The sequence below is a fragment of the Equus caballus genome, chromosome 29, assembly GCF_041296265.1.
Source record: "Equus caballus isolate H_3958 breed thoroughbred chromosome 29, TB-T2T, whole genome shotgun sequence".
In the NCBI taxonomy this organism is placed as follows: domain Eukaryota; kingdom Metazoa; phylum Chordata; class Mammalia; order Perissodactyla; family Equidae; genus Equus; species Equus caballus.
In genome coordinates, this window is record NC_091712.1 from 16,058,235 (window position 1) to 16,074,136 (window position 15,902).

General features: G+C 44.2%; 1 protein-coding gene and 1 long non-coding RNA gene across 13 annotated transcripts in view; one reads left to right on the top strand and one right to left on the bottom strand.

Moving 5' to 3' along the window:
• Positions 1-1,230: 1,230 nt before the first annotated feature.
• LOC102149357 (uncharacterized) lies at positions 1,231-8,042 on the bottom strand. Its single transcript, XR_289718.4, has 3 exons — positions 7,903-8,042; positions 4,036-4,100; positions 1,231-1,378 (listed from the first exon to the last, which is right to left on the bottom strand). It is a non-coding gene; the product is annotated as an uncharacterized lncRNA (long non-coding RNA).
• NRP1 (neuropilin 1) overlaps positions 6,078-15,902 on the top strand; it is a 147,455-nt gene continuing 137,630 nt past the window's right edge. For 4 of the 12 annotated variants that reach the window (XM_023632110.2, XM_070255429.1, XM_023632111.2 and 1 more), the window contains exons 1-3: positions 7,018-8,035; positions 8,197-8,723; positions 12,011-12,185. In XM_023632110.2, coding sequence (XP_023487878.2) covers positions 8,651-8,723; positions 12,011-12,185 — 248 coding nt within the window. In that variant the 5' untranslated portion in view covers positions 7,018-8,035; positions 8,197-8,650. Of the gene's footprint in view, positions 6,513-7,017; positions 8,036-8,086; positions 8,724-12,010; positions 12,186-15,902 lie in introns of those variants that run through there. The other 8 variants (XM_070255428.1, XM_070255431.1, XM_070255435.1 and 5 more) reach the window with 4 other exon arrangements.

The window sequence follows — 15,902 nt, forward strand, 5'->3', positions numbered from 1 at the left end:
GGCCATGTCTTCATGTAATCTTCCCAAAGTCAATATGTCCTCATTTCCCCCTCAAAAGCAGCTGAAAATTTCTGAACTCCAGTGGTATACTCCTACACCAATATGCATAGGTTCTTCCTTATTTAGCATCCTTACAAGGGTAGCCTAGAAGGTTCTTTGCCTCCAAAACCTTCCCCACTTGGATAACATGGCCCCTGAAATCTCGCCATTCTCTAGGTTAAGTATTGTGCTCTTGCAGTGATAAATTTCTTTAAAGGTCTTTGTGAGGGAGCAGGGAGAAGAAAATAAAATGCAGGACCCTCACCAAAAAGAAGATGGAGTTAAAAATGAACTCCGTCACCTGCTTTCTAATTTTATTGACAGTGAACCCTGAATGAAGTACTAGCCTCAGATTTTGAAACAAAAACTATGGATTCATGCTATCTGCCACAGTTGGATATTTAGATAAAAAAATTAAAAACAAAGCAAAACAAAACAAACACAACACACTAACACCAACCCTGATAAAAACGAAGAACTGGACATTTCATATCACTCTCAGTTGAAAACAGCTGAACAATGACAAGAGCAACGTCTGCCGAACAGTGGACACCTGTGGCTTCTGATCACCTGGCATTCCTTTTTTCTTCACAGAACCCAGAGACCCTCTTTTTCTCTTGGAGATTGTCTCTCTGCACTCTGTTTATGACGTGCCCTCATCCACACGAAAGTGGCTATCTTATAGCTACATAATAAAAGTATTCACTTGACAGGATCAGGTCTAATATTAACTACAGAGATATCAGAGTTTATCTGTCTAAGACAGATAACTGTTTAAAAACCCAAGGCAGATACTTTCAAACCAAGGGCCAAAGAATTTTAAAAATCAATGAGACAGGAATTTGCTTTGGCAGACAAGATTAAATTTCAGTACGTGTAAATTAGAATACGAGTTGAATTGAGGATGTTTGACTACATCCATTCTCTGCCTCAACATAATTCCAAGGTCTGTGAAATCACAAAGCAGTTTAAAAATCCAGCAAAAGAACCACAGTGGAGAAATGTGCCTTTGCATAACAGACTAGAAACAATAGCCCAGTATGAATTTAAGAAACCATTTGACCTCATAAAACACAAGCTAAAGGATATTACTGTGAATTTTCAAAAGAATAAACCAATTGTATTAGCTAACCTTATTTTATTATGACGCTTTCGTTCCATCTTCTTTAAGACAAACCTAAATTCAAAACATCAATTTCCCATATTTTATTCTGTCACAGAACTGCTGCACAACCTTGCCAGATTGGAACTCGCCGGGGATCTCAGTTCTTCCACGTGCGGCGCCAGAGGGAAAAGCGGTGCCTTTCGAGGCTGGTTATACTCAGGTCCATCCTGAACTCTGTGAATGCAAAATTTACTTAGAAATGTCCAATGTGTGCTGGCTTTTCTACCTTACATTTCAAAATTCAAACCTATATATTTCGTTTTATGGCCTGTCGCTTTACAATTTTGCTGTCTCGGCTTTTACGTTTCTATAATTTCTACTTTCTACAACTAAAACTCATACTGAAAAAAATCAAGAAGAGAAAGTGCAGGAGTGTCTCTCACCCAATATTTTTTCTTTCCCTCTACACTGCTGTTTATCGTTCTTCCTGGGGTGTTTATAGTACTTCAGCAGGAGGAAAACGTGCCTGCGAAAGGTAACCTGTTGTACCAACAGGTGGAAGTCTTTTTAAAATATAAACCTTCCCCCAAAGCCTGTGTTGTTCTGCATGACTCCCTCACGTCCTACAAACTTTTCTGTGGCCTCAGGCTAAGTCCATCTAGGCAGCAAATTTTGTGGCTGAAAATCAACCAGCAAGTATTAATTTATCACTTCCTACAGAGGAGGCAAGGTACTTAGACAATCTGACGGTTTAACATAATAAATTGAAGGGAGAAGGCTTTGTTGAAAATAACGCCCACTGACAAATAGTCTACCCTATATGTTTGACTGAACTACCAAGGCAGGAAATTGTGTAACAATTCAAGGCAAACAAAAAAATCACATAAATCTCTGTGACAAACGTGTGCAATATTGATATAGATTCTTGACTTTATAAAACTGACGGAGTGTTTTGGTTGTATTTCACATGAATTACCCAAATAAGCCAGTCTGTGGATGTCTGGTATTAGGTGTAAAAGAAAATTTTAAATTCTTCTTTGGCCCTCTCTAGGAGGGTGCAGGACAAAGCAGAGAACGTGAGTCAGAGAAGACGTTATTGCAGAGTTGTTTGGAGTGATGCTTTCCTGTACACCAACTCATTAATGTGTTATAAATAATGATTAGAAAAATTCTCTTTTTAAAAATTATTTATTGAGCACCTGCTTCAAGTCACTAAAGCTGAAATAATACCATTAATATTCTGTTACTACTTCAGTAGGAGTTAAGCAGATTTTTGTGAGTTTCATAAAAGACTAGACAATTTTTCTAGAAAAATGTGTCCCTAGCTCATTTTCAATCTACAAAATTATCAAAACAACAGCAATGACAACAACGAGAGCTTCTCTGGTCAGCCTGGTCTCCACTCCAATTTCACTGCTCTCCAGAGACTGTTCAGGACCACTCTCTCTCTCTCTCACCATATGAGACAGGAGAAAATGGAGGAGAGTAGCAAGAAGCTGCCCCCTCAGAACAACAACCCTGCTTGTAATTCCACTCATTCCACACTTTCCACACTTTGCCTACAGAGATAACAGAGGAGCCATCCCTCTTTCAGTCTCGAGCAAGTCTGACCTTCTGGGCTCTGGACTGGATCCTCTCCTGCCTTCTCAGGCAATTTACATCCTGACTATCTTTTTTGTACCTTATTTTGAGCATCTCCCCCAATACTAGATTCTACCTCCCAGCATTTTCGAATATTTGAGAATACCCCACCTTCAAAGCAGACCAAAAAGAAAAAAATCTACCTCCCTCCACACTAGACTTCTTCCTTCCAGAGCTATTGTCTGTCTCCTCCCCTTCAGTAGAAACTTTCAGACAGAATTAGCTGTACTCATTGTCCCTATCTCTTTACCTTCCATTCACTCCCTAGCCCACTCCAATCTGGCCTCCAGCCCTGTCCCTCCATTACTGCACTGAAATGGCTCTTGTTACAGCCAACTCTCAGTCACCACCACACCAGTATCTCCAACTGCGTGTGTCTTCATCCAACTAGAACTTTCAATGCTATTCAACTCCTTTGTCTAGCATTTCCCTTCAGAAATCCCCCTTCTACTTGACTTTTATAACAATATACACTCCTGGTTCTCCTCCTACCTCTCTAGCTGCTGATTCTCAGTCTTTTGTTGGCTCATCCTGACAACCCAACCTTTAAATGTTCCTCAATGTTCTGTCTTGGTCTCCTTTTCCAATTCTCTCAGCAATTCCATCCATTCCTTCCACTTTGACTATAGTTATTATAATTACTATATTATTATATTATGATATATTACTACATATCAGTGACTCACAAATTTATATCTCCAATCCAAACCACTCCTCCATATTCCTAACTCATTTGATTTTCTCAGAGACTAAAAACTGAACCTAGACCAAATCGAACTCAGGATCTTCCTCTCACACTAGTCTTCAAGTGTTCCGTGCCTATGCAAATGTTATCTATCACCACCACCCATCCAGTTGTGGAAGCTGGAATCTTTCTTTTCTTTTTCCTCCCCAAAGCCCCAGTACACGGTTGTATATCGTAGCTCTAAGTCATTCCAGTTCTTCTATGCGGGTTGCTGCCACAGCATGGCTTGATGAGCGGTGCATAGGTCTGCCCCCAGGATCCTAACCAGTGAACCCCAGGCTGCTGAAGCAGAGTGCGAGAACTTAACCATTGGGCCATGGGGCCACCCCCCTGGAAGGAATCTTAAGGGTCATCCTTGACAACACCCTCCCGTTCACTGGCATATCCATCTCTTCATCTGTCCTGTCGATACCTTCTAAATACACCAGGAATACATCCTCTTCCAGTCTCCACTTCTGTGATCCTTGTTCACACCACTCTTATTTAGATTCTACTCTAGACCTACCTGGTCTCTTTACTTCTTCTCTTGATCCACTTGTAATCCATTTTTCATGTAATCGCCGGAGTCATCTAATAAAAATACAAAATAAAATTAAGTTCTGTTAGAATAAATTCAACATTTCTTGACTATTTTTTTTTGGCCTCTGATATTTTTTAAATTGTATTTTAATGATGTTTTGTAAAAATTTTAGTTCTCTATATGAAATTATGATTAAATTTTAAGAGACAGCCACTTCCCTATTTGATTGCTCACACAATATTTTACAGATCACCCTTCTTAAAAATAGTCCTTTTGAAATTTTGAGTATGCTCTCTCATGATGTTTTTATTGGTTTGATGAGTGTTTCTATTGGTTATTATTATTTTAATTTTCTTAATTAAGTAATTCAATGAAGGCAGAATGCTCAAAGATTATTCTTTCAGACAAATAATATGCAGTTTTCAAATTCTAGCCCTTAACCTTCAGCACCAACAAATGTTTTGAATCTACTAACATGATTCAAAATTTAGCTTTGTCTTATAGCATCTTGTCATTGCACATGCTATATTACAAAAAATTTGCATTGTAACTTTGTTTTAAAACTTTAGATTGTCGTCCTTTCTCCACTATTTGAAGAATTTTCAAGGTAACTTTTAAAAGGCCAAAAATGAAGGATCAGAAAGAAAAGGTTCATTTGTTTATTTTCTTCCTTCCTCTGCCAAATTAAGACAATAGCTATACACGAGGTCCAAAAGACACTTCTTGAATGGTAGTCATTTGACAGAAGTGCCATTTTTAATAGAATTATTTTAAAAATAGTAAATTAATTTAAATTCCAATTTTTAATCTTTCCCCAGTTTCATTTCTTCCATTTTTACATTTCAAATATAGGTTAGCTCCTACTAAAAATCTGTTGTTTTATCGCTTTTCTGAAATATGTGGGTTTGATGCTTTAAAAAACTTGACTAGATGATCCAGTCTTGAAATACCAACCTGAATCTCCATATTGCATCAATCTGAAATACTTTGAGGAAGTTAGTGGCTCAAGTAGCCTCCTGGGAGCAATGGGTCTCATCTTATTTCTGACAAATTGATGAGAGCTTGATGAAAGGAATCAAACATTTACCACCCAGTCTGTTCTTAATGACGGGCCAGCTCCCGCCCAGCTCAGGAGGGGGAAGCCAGCGTCTCATTCCCGCAGCAGCCCCTGCGTGGGAGCCATGGGGCCGGGTACTGCCCACCAGGGCCTCTGCCCGCATTTTGGGTTGATGAATCTTCTCTTCAGTGGAACTGGGTCCTATCTAGTCTGGGGATTTGTGATGTCAGGAAGAGTGATGTGTTCATGAGACCAAAATAAAATCAACCTAGGAAGGCTGCCAAATTCTTCCTCTGTCTATCACTTATTTTCATGTAAAGGTCGGTCTGTCTCCTTTGTTGGGGAATTGCAGAAATCTAAAACTGACCCTTTTCAGCACTTAGTGGAATCCAACAGCAGAGGAAAGAGGTTGTTAGCAAGGACAATTTGCTCTGGCCCAACCCACTAGTGGGCAATTATCAATCAGCGTGCTAGGGCTCCATTTACCCAGTACTATGTGGGAACGAAGGAGTCTAGAAAAGCCTCAGACCGCCTAAGACCAGAGAAATCAGAGGCAGAACTTAAATATGATATTTCCCCCAGAGTACATAGAGCATGTCTTCTAAGTTGCTTGGAGGAAGGCTGGCAAAAACGCTCAGCTGGTGAGCAAGGAAGGAGACAGGCGTTTGCCGCGCGTTGACCCGCTGGAGGAGCCCTTCCCGGGGAAAGGCGGGAGGGAGCCGGGGAGGCGGGGTTGCAGAGTGGGGGCAGTCCTTCTCTGAGTGCACGATCTGGTGGCTTTATTTGTTGGCCCGGTGGGTCCAAGCTGGGAAATGCACACTCAGCAGGGAAAGGGGAAGAGAGATTGGCAGCAGTTTTCTAAAAACAACACAGCTCAAGTCTCCTGCGTGTGTCCCCTCGCTCACCCCGCCGAGGCACAGACGGGTCAAAACGAGCTCCCTGGAGCGAGCGCGGCCGCCCAGTTCCCACTAGGAAGAAGGCGGGTGTCTGTTACTCCAGGACGGCCCGGCCGCGGCACCCGCCCGGTTCCCCTTCTCTGTCAACCGGCCAGGCTCTGAGAGGCGCCTCTCCCTCCGAGCTTTGGACCGAGGTCGCTCGGGGTCACCCCAAATCTGATGATGCCGCTCCCCGGCGCAGCCGGCGACTGGGACTGGCGGGGGGGCGCCCGGGGCAGAGAGGACGACGCGGAGGCGGCCACGCGCGCCCGTCGTAGCCAAGCGCCCGGGCTTTCCTCCGCAGCGCCTGCTCCCCGGGGTCCGCCTGGGCGCGGCTGGCGCCCCCGCCTCGCCTCCCGCCTGCCCGCGGCCTCGCCACTGCCCCGCCACGAGCCCTTCTGCTCGACCCAGGCATTTGACACCCGACCTCATAGTGCCACCTTCCCACCCCGCCGAGAAAGAGGAGACTGGTGAGGGAACGGGGCGCTCGCGGGCAGGGCTCACGGCGCCCGGGGGGCTGGGTCTCCAGCTTGGAGGCGGGGGCTCCCCAGGCGCGGACGCGGGAGGAGGAAAGCTCGACCCGGAGAGAGCGCGCGGGGAGTGCGGGCGCCGCGGGGGCTTGTCGCGCGGCTAGGGGCCTGCCTGCACCCCTAGGGGCGCGCGTCACCGCTCCCAGCGCGCGCCTTGGGCTGTCTTTCTCTGGTCCCGCCCCTAGTTCTTCCGCCAAAACCTTTGACCAGGGTCTCCTTGCCAACATTCCTAAATGTCCTTTGCCAGCTCTTTGCGCCAGGTAGGAATAAGGCTCTGCCTTCTGGGTGTGTACATAAAAGTCAATTCCAGAAGGTGTAGTGACCTTTTCACCTTCCCCACGAACTCCTTCGGAGGGGGTCCGCGGGCCTTTACGCCTCCCAAGGGCTTGATCAGTGGCCGAAACCTGTTTGTTCCCTGAAATGTCCTTGCTATTCATATCCGCAGAGGCCTTCTGCAGCAATTCCCAGAAAGCCCTCGAGGATGGAACTGGGGGACATCCAGCCCATAGTGAGGACGCGCCGCCGGGGGAGGTGGGGGTAGGTAGAAGCTAGAGGGCCGGCGTGACAGTTGCCTGTGGCCAGGAGCGGGCACCGTGAGAACACTGCCAAGAGCACCCCTCCCCTCCGCCGCCACTGTTCTCCCTCTTCCGGGATGCACAGAAACAGGGACCACTGGACGCCTAATTTCCAAATCCCCACACACCTGGGCTCCGAGATCTGAGGCTGGGAGGGGTCGGGCGACGGCTGCCCCCTAGCTGGAAGGCGCATCACCTCCCACCCTCCGGCGTTCCCTCTGCCCCAGAGGAGATGGCACCAAATCGCGCTTAACAATGGAGCCCGCGGCGCGCCGCGGGCGCCCGGGCGCGATGGGCGCCCAGCAGCGCACCCTGATACGGGGCAGGGCCATGTGGGGCTGCAGCCCAGGCTCCCTCGCCCGAGTGGGCTGACCCGGCTTTACGCGGCTGCGATCCTCGCCCGGCTCTACGGTGCGTCTCCCACTCCAGCCCAGCTTTCCGCCCCTCCCTCTAGCCCTGGCCCGGAGCGTCCGGGGGCACCCTGCTGCCCTCTGTCCCAGGTCTCCGGCTGGCCCTGTGGGGAGTGGCGGGGCGCCGGCCCCGCGCTCCTCGCCGCCGGGGCGCCGGCCGGGGATCGGAGTTGTGACAAGCAACGGCCACCTCCCGGGCGCTCGGCACTCCTCGGCGGCTGGATCCTGGAGATCCTCCGCGAGCTCCTCGCTCTCCCCCCGGGGGTCCTGAGCGAGCACGCCGAGGTGGGCTAGCCCGGCCCTGTCGCTGCCAGCGACCTCGATGCCCCCTCCCCAAACACACACCCCCTCACGCCCTGGACGAAGACCGCCGGCGCCTCCCTTCCCGTGGAGATCCCTGCAGGGCCTCCGGGAGAGACGGACAGACGGACGGGAAAAGCACACGGAGGGAAACTTGTTCCTCCCGGTCTCCTGTCAGGCAATTACTGGCGAGCCCGTGCGGGGAGAGGGGAGGGAGGAAGCGAGCGGAGGGCTCTAGCAGGGGAGGGGAGGACGGCGGAGGGGGAGGCGGGGTGCAGTTGGTGAAACTCCTCGGTCTCCCGCTCATCTTTTCATTGCTTGCTCCTCTCCTTCACGCAGACACCCCGGACCTCCCCTGGGCGCCAGCTCCTCGGCTCCAACGGGTCCAGAAGCAAGCTGGATTTTTTATTTTTTTGTTTCTGGAAATTGGCTTTGGTGTGTGTTTCCCTACCTCCCTCCGCCCCCTCCCAGCCCCCCTCCCTTTTTTTTTTTTTTTTTTTTTTTTTGAGACATGGCCCGGGCAGTGGCTCCTGGAAGAGGAACAAGTGTGGGAAAAGAGAGAGGAAACCGGAGCTAAATGACAGGATGCAGGCGACTTGAGACACAAAAAGAGGAGCGTTTCTCTCGGATCCAGGCATCGCCTCGCGGCTTCCCTTTCTCCGGGACGGACTGAGGATTTTACAGCTCTGGGCGGAGTGGAAGCGCTTCGGATTGTTGAGATTACCCCTTTGCTCGTTTTCACCCCGCACGTTCTCGTTCTCCCGCGTCTGCCTGGGGATCCGGCGAAGGGAGAATGGAGAGGGGGCTGCCGCTGCTCTGCGCCGCGCTCGCCCTCGCCCTCGCCCTGGCCGGCGCTTTTCGCAACGGTAAGTGACAGGCGGAGGCGCGTGTGACAGCGCGGCGCCCGGGGCTCCCCGGCTGCCCGTGTCCGGCCGGGGTTGGGCTTCCCGCCCCAGCCACGGGACTCACGCAGAGCTGCCAGGATGAACCTGGAGCAGCCACCTCCCGGGCGAAGGGAACTTTTATCCAGGCGGAGAAATACGATCATTCGGTTTAGGGCAGGAAGATTTCAAGTCTTCCGGCTCCTTGCTGAAGTTGGTTGTTTGGCTGCGGGGGTTTTCCTACCTCTGTTACAAGGCAGAGCTGCCTACCTTCCCAGATCAGCACACCAATTATCTTAATAATGTTTCCTCCCAAAGGCAATTAGATGAGACTCCCTTTCAAAAATCTGATGGCTGTTGAAAGTTAATGAACACTTTACCAGGAGAACTTGCTGGCTCTCTTGCAGCTCCCCTGAACCGTTTCCTGTGGTGGGTGCCTGCAGGAGATAGCGGCTTGTTGGCTGATGGAACTCCCTGCGCCTTTGTAAATCGTCCCTAAGCCGTCTGGAGCATGAATGAAAGTTACGTAGTGTCAATAAAGGAATCTGATGTACACAGGGAAAGGCACCAGGATATCTGAAAATCCCTAACCTAGTTGCAGCTTCCACTCATCTTTAAACCACTCACTCTTAAGTAAATGAAAGACTATGCTGTAACCTAAATAACGTGTTTGACTTACACTGTAAAGTAATCGAAGGCAAGGATATGAAATTCTCTTTACAGTACGTCTTTAGCAATTATTATTAACTAATTATCAAATATTTACTTTTGTCTGGCTTAGATTTCAATCAGAGTAATTAGAAGAAAAGAACATCCGCTACTTACCGTGTTATATTGTTTTAATAAGAGACCACAAGTGGAGGGGTTCACACGAAGAAGAATTTCAATCACATATTATGATGGAAGTTAATCTCTCTAATATGCTTTTTGGAGGTTTTGTGATTGAAGCAATAGATTTCCCCAACAGCTACCAAGCAATGTTCTAAAAGATACTCTTGGAAGCAACACACACACACAAAATTGTGAATGTGGAGTTCAATTTATTAATGAACCTGAGTTAGTGGCATCTTTCTATAATCTGGCAGGGGATCAAATAACATTCTCCTCCAACTGAAAGAGCTCAAGTGGTTGGACTTTAGAAATTATAGTAACTCTGCCCTCCACAACTGCGACATTAATTCAGTGATGGAGATGTTCACACGATGGATTTGAAGCCATTCAAATAGCTTTCAGACTTTAGGTTTTAAACGCCATGTACGCACAGGTATATGTGTATGTGTTTGAATGTGTATATATATAATTTAACAGGAATCTGGGGAATGGGAGAACCTGAGCTCAGGTCGGTGAGCTTGCCTGGGTAAGCCGTGCTGCTGTGTTTGCAGTGCCCAGAGCCGGTGATTGCCTCTGTAGCTCAGCAGACCTCTTGAAGCCATGTCCACCTCCTCCCAGTACCAGTGTCTGCTGAATTAATTCATTAACCTTATTTAGGACTAATGGTCCAGAGTCATTAGAAACTGCTCTTTCTTAATCAACTGTTAGAGAGATTTACCAGAGCCAGGGAGTGCACCAGTCCACATTATCTTATTACACTGTCACTTTCTCAGAAGTCACAGATTAAAAAGCTCTGGTGTGGTACTCAGTCCACCTAAATGTCTTCTGAAGTGACTCTGTCGAGTGACTTGAAGCAGTGCTGTTTAATTTCACTCCTCTAACAGACGCCAGACCCTGCCATGATGTTTGCACAGAGCTGGAGGAGACGTAATGAGATGGGGTCACTTTCCAAGTTTTCTGCACATTTAAAATAATGGAAGGGCCTCAGTAGAATCTCAGAGTCCAATATGATCATTAGTGAGATTCTGAACTCCGGTTGCAGCATCATTTCTTCTTGGCAAACCTTAAGCTTTTAAAAGCCAAGGCAAAGGAAACCAGTATAAGGCTAACCTCAGTCTAAGAAACATAGTCGGAAACATCTAGCAATTGAGAAAAACAATATAATTTCTATTGTCTTCTTTTTAATTTACGGGAAATGATTTCTGTAAAGCATGTAGCTTTATGTATTTTTGATGTGCACTTCATCTTTCATTTCTATTTGACCTGGTTTTCCTGTAATAAAATTCTGTAGATTTATAAATTCATGCTGAGAGCAAAGAATGCCATTCTCTTTCCACAGGGAATCTATTAGATGCAATATTAAAATCTATATATACCATTACTGAAAATTTGTGATTGATAGGCTTGTATATTTCACTGCTTTCGTACCTGTTCCTCTTACATAGTTTATGCACCGAATTTTTATTGCTCAGAATTAAACATCAATAAATGTGGCAGCATTTCAGTCTGAGGCTCTCCAGTATGAAATCCATCATAAAAAGTGACAATGAGAATCTATGCCGAACAATAAAGCAGCTCAGAGACTGGTTTATTTGGCTTTCAGTGAGTCACTTCAGCACTGGGGGTTTTTGAAAAGCAGGCTCAAAACTAGTTAGCTCCCCTTTCCCAGAATGTGAGAATGGGGCTTACCCTATGGGATGCCCAGCCCTCAGGGTGGCTGGGTTTTGTTCAACATATAGGTAATTAGAATTAATGCTGTGTGGCTATTTATTTTTCTTTCTGTCCTATTGCTTTGATCTAGTCTCCAGACCTGAGCAACTTTGCTTGGAGCAGTAGAGCAGAATTCTTTCTGCTTCACCAAATACACTTTGTTCTCTCTTGCTCTGGATCTCAAGAGTAGAGATAACTTAAAATCACTTAGATTTATGGGCAGATAAAACAACAACAAAAAAGGTTTGTCTTGGAAGACAATCCCCACTGATCAATGACACAGACCAGGCTTATCATCAAAAAGCTACACCAGGGGTCAGATAGCATCTTTTAGTCACCTTCCACTTAGAACTTGCTACTTAATGCGATTACACTTCTTGGGGGATAATTAAGTCTAGCAGAAGCTCCCTAGGGACCATGTTAACATCCATTGAGGGGATTTAATGTTTTGAATGCTAGAAGACCTTTTTCTTGGGACGGAACTTTGTGGGGGCGGGGGGTGGAGCCCTGTCAGTTCTCAGTCCTCTTTCCTCCTGAGCCAACATTCCTGGGATCAAAGAGCGTTCTTGGTGGGCTGCTGCTATCAGCGCCACCTGAAGGACCTGCGGGGACCTCTTGGCATTCCCTATAAGAAGTTATGGAATGTTCAATGACTGGTAATTTATATAGAGAGTTGGAATATCTAACCGGTTGTCAGGGAAAGATCTACTAAAATGTTATTTTTATTGCAGACAAATGTGGCGATACTATAAAGATTGAAAGCCCCGGCTATCTTACATCTCCCGGTTATCCTCATTCTTATCACCCAAGTGAAAAATGTGAATGGCTGATTCAGGCTCCCGACCCATACCAGAGAATTATGATCAACTTCAACCCCCACTTCGATTTGGAGGATAGAGACTGCAAGTAAGTGAGACCGCCTTTGAACAGGGCGCCACAGCACCATCTAGTGGTCATGGGTGGCTAAGGGGGAAATGTCTGTCCGTCTGATACGGAATATGAATGAATCCAGGAGGGACTCCAATCTAGGCCAGATCATATGTCAGCGGCATGGAAATTAAATTATGTTAAGCGATTTCTGAGTTCCCCAAACTAGGAAGATTATATTTAAATGTGTAGTCTTTATTCTTTTTCCTGTTAACAGTTTGGTCTTGGAACTCATTTTTAAGAAATGTATATACATGTGTTGGTTTTTTTTCCCTGGGAAAGGGGAAGAACTGGAAACCTAAACTCTTGCTTGAGTCTTTATTAAATATCGTGGTTCACTAACATATACTGCATTGACAGATGGTGAGGTTGGATATTTTCTGGCAAATCTTTGACACATTTTGTGATTTAAGAACTGTATTTATCTTATTGAGTTTGACGTGACAAAAACAAATTGTCATTGAACAAAAATAAGGCATATAGGATAAGTTGGATGAGGGGTTTTTGTAGTAGATTACAAGTCTCTTATGGAAAATGCTAGAAAATAATTGTTAATGCACAATGAATACAATGGGACTCAAATAACGAGTCATTGTTTCATCTGCTTTAGTCTTGCTCTCTCCTGTTGTTAAGTTACTAAGCGTCAACTTATGCTAGATTTTGTTATTATGAAAACATTCTCACCATAGACAGAGTCTGAACTGTATTTCCTCACTTTATGTGAAAGCACTGGTGTGTAGGTTTTGCCTTCCACAGTGTGGAAAATATGCTTTAACCCTGCAGGCAGCAGTCCTGTCCGATCCAGGTGTTCTCTTGTCTCTGGTCGGCCAGCGGAACACCTGCCTCTGCCTTGTCCACGTCATCCCGTTCTGCCACACTGCACACGCTGTCTTCTCCAGAGACTTGAAGCTGAATATTGATCTTTAATGAAGTTTAGCTATACAAATAATTTTGAGAAAGGAAAATAATCTATTTAAATCTCAATTCCTAAAAATTTCTCAGGAACTGATATGTTTCCCCAAGTTTTAAAATGGGTCAGTTTGATATAATTGTATAAAATGCTTGTAGGCTACTACTTCCATTGGATATAAACATTCCAGGCACATTCATTATTAGAAATATTCTACTTCCAAACATATAACCTTTTTAGGGAAGAAAAGAATGATATAAAAATGTTTCCACCTGTAAGAAGTCCTCAACAACCTGTTGAGTTGGTAGGGTAAACTAGTTTTTCACAGGAAGGGAAATTAGATCATCTAGTTAATCCAACATTCTGGTGCCTAGAGAATTAGCATATATTTATATACTGTTGATCAATTTCCAAATAATCAGCATATACTACAGCGCAATAAAATTATGCTAGTTCCAATTTGATCTTTGTTCTATGATTCAGAAGTGCTTCAGGGCATTATATTGACGTTTTAATCTTGTGGGAAAGTTGCCATTAATAGCGTGTTCCAGTGACTGCTAGGAAACAGGGAGTTCATTGGATATATATATATATATATATATCTTTTTGCCAATATCCTGTTTTTACAATGGCAGTCACCTAGACAACCTGAAGACTTGCTATTTCATTTCATTTTGTTTTGTTTTATTTTATTTTTTGCTTTTTGACAATACCTAAACTGCTATAGAAGATATTTTTAAGAAACTGTGGTGAAACATACTCAAGTAATAACCTTATTCCCAAAAATAAGGTGCTATTAGATTTCAATAAACTCATTCCTTATCTGAAAATCATGACCATGTTTGTGTGTAATATAATAGTTAAAGAATTCAGAATAATCAGTAGTTATTAACGGTGGTATGCTGGTAAATGTTCAACAACTGGGTCTTGGGAGGGGGTGAGTCAAGTCTTTATTTGTAATATATACCGATTTCTGTAGTGTAAATATTCCCACTATGGCCAATTGCAAACTACCCATGTGATGTCAGTGTGCACAGACTTGCAAAGAGATGTGCATAATTGGTTGTTGTGAGCTGGTGCAAGCCAGCTCCAGCACACAGCTGGCAGACAAGTATAAGAATGTGAAGCCAGCTGAGTGAGTTAATATATATAAAGTGCTTACAATAGTGTCTGGCACATAGTAAACCTTAAATAATTATTTGCCATATCATGATGTGAGGTGGAGTCTAATGGGATTGGTGGAGCACCTTTTTAGTTTTCTTTTTTAAAGATAAGAAAGAGGATAATTATAATTTATAGAAAGACAGTTTTAGTGATATCAGCAAGATATTCAAGAAACTGACATGGCCAAGAAGATTGTTTCTGTAATTATGCTGGTGAGACTTTTTTTTAATGCTCCACAGTTAGGTGTTTTCTTAATTGCAGCAACTGAGGGTTTGTTCTCTGTGAAGGTGCCACCTCCTGGCCAGCCTTAAAAGGCTGATATATTTAGCCTGATGAAGTCAATGGAGAGTACGGCATAGAAAATATCCTTGTGGCATATTTTGAAGTGTTGCTGCCTGATCATTTTATCAATGAAAATTCCAAAAATAATCCAGGAAGACGCACTTAAGACATTGCCATCACTCTCTTCCCAGGCTGGTACGCGTGACCCCTGGTCTTTGTTGAAGGTTGCGGTGGAGATTCTACAAATGTGGTGCAATTCTTACCAACTTTGTAAAGGCTGTGAGAAGAATCTGCAGTGTTAATTTAAAGTTAGAATTCTGTACAAAAATGAGAAACACCAGAAACTCTTAGAAGAACAAATTCATAGCCTTCGAAAGTTTAAGTTGGATGCACAAAAGCATAGTGTTTTGGTTTTTGGTGTTTTTGTTTTGTTTTGTTTGGTTTGGTTTGGTAATTTATGTTAGGCTGTTAGTCTACTTCCAAAAATATATTTGAGATGATACAAAATTAGATACAGTAAACCGCATTCAGAGAGCTGGTAAGCTTTTGGTTATCATTTCTGTTAAGAACAAGCTGTTTGTCTTATTGGAGATATTTAATATCTGTCCCTTTTTCAGCTGTATTACACGTCTAATGGCAATAAAAAGTACTTGCTGTAGCAGTGTCATAAGGTTACTGATAAGATGAAATGGAGTGTGGATATGAAAGCCCTTTGAAAAATTAAAAGCTCCTCTCCCAAGAAGTTATCACTATTATTATTTCTTTACCAACTTGGTGATTGTTAGAATATTTGGAAATACGAAACTATGCGTATGTCAAACTAAATATATTGATCCAGTAATGGGATGATCCACATTATAATACACCCTGCATTTTCTCTTAAAACTCTGAGTATTTGCACAGTCAACTTTCGCCATGTGAAAGTTCAAGAAATTGATTTCTTAGCACATGTGCTTATTGAGAAACATCCTTGAAACCTAAGTAAGCAGTTTTTTTGGTAGGGTGTAGGGATGGATAAGTAATTAGACAAGTTCTGGTAGGAAAAAATGTTTTTTATTTAAATTTTTACTGTTTTATTTATAATTAAATAAAAAACCATTTCATAATTTTAACAATATAGGAAAATGTATACATTCACAACTTTTCATGTGAACAGCACCAAGGCTGACCTGGTACCTAAGTAAAGGATAGACCTAACCTTCCAAAAAGTCTTCTTCAGTAGATATCAAGGGGGGAGGTTTCTTCAGGGAACATGAATGTGCAAGTTGTGCCTGCGAGTTTTAAAGTACAACAATCTATGTTTATGCCACCAGTGAATCAGGTTTCATTACAAATAAATA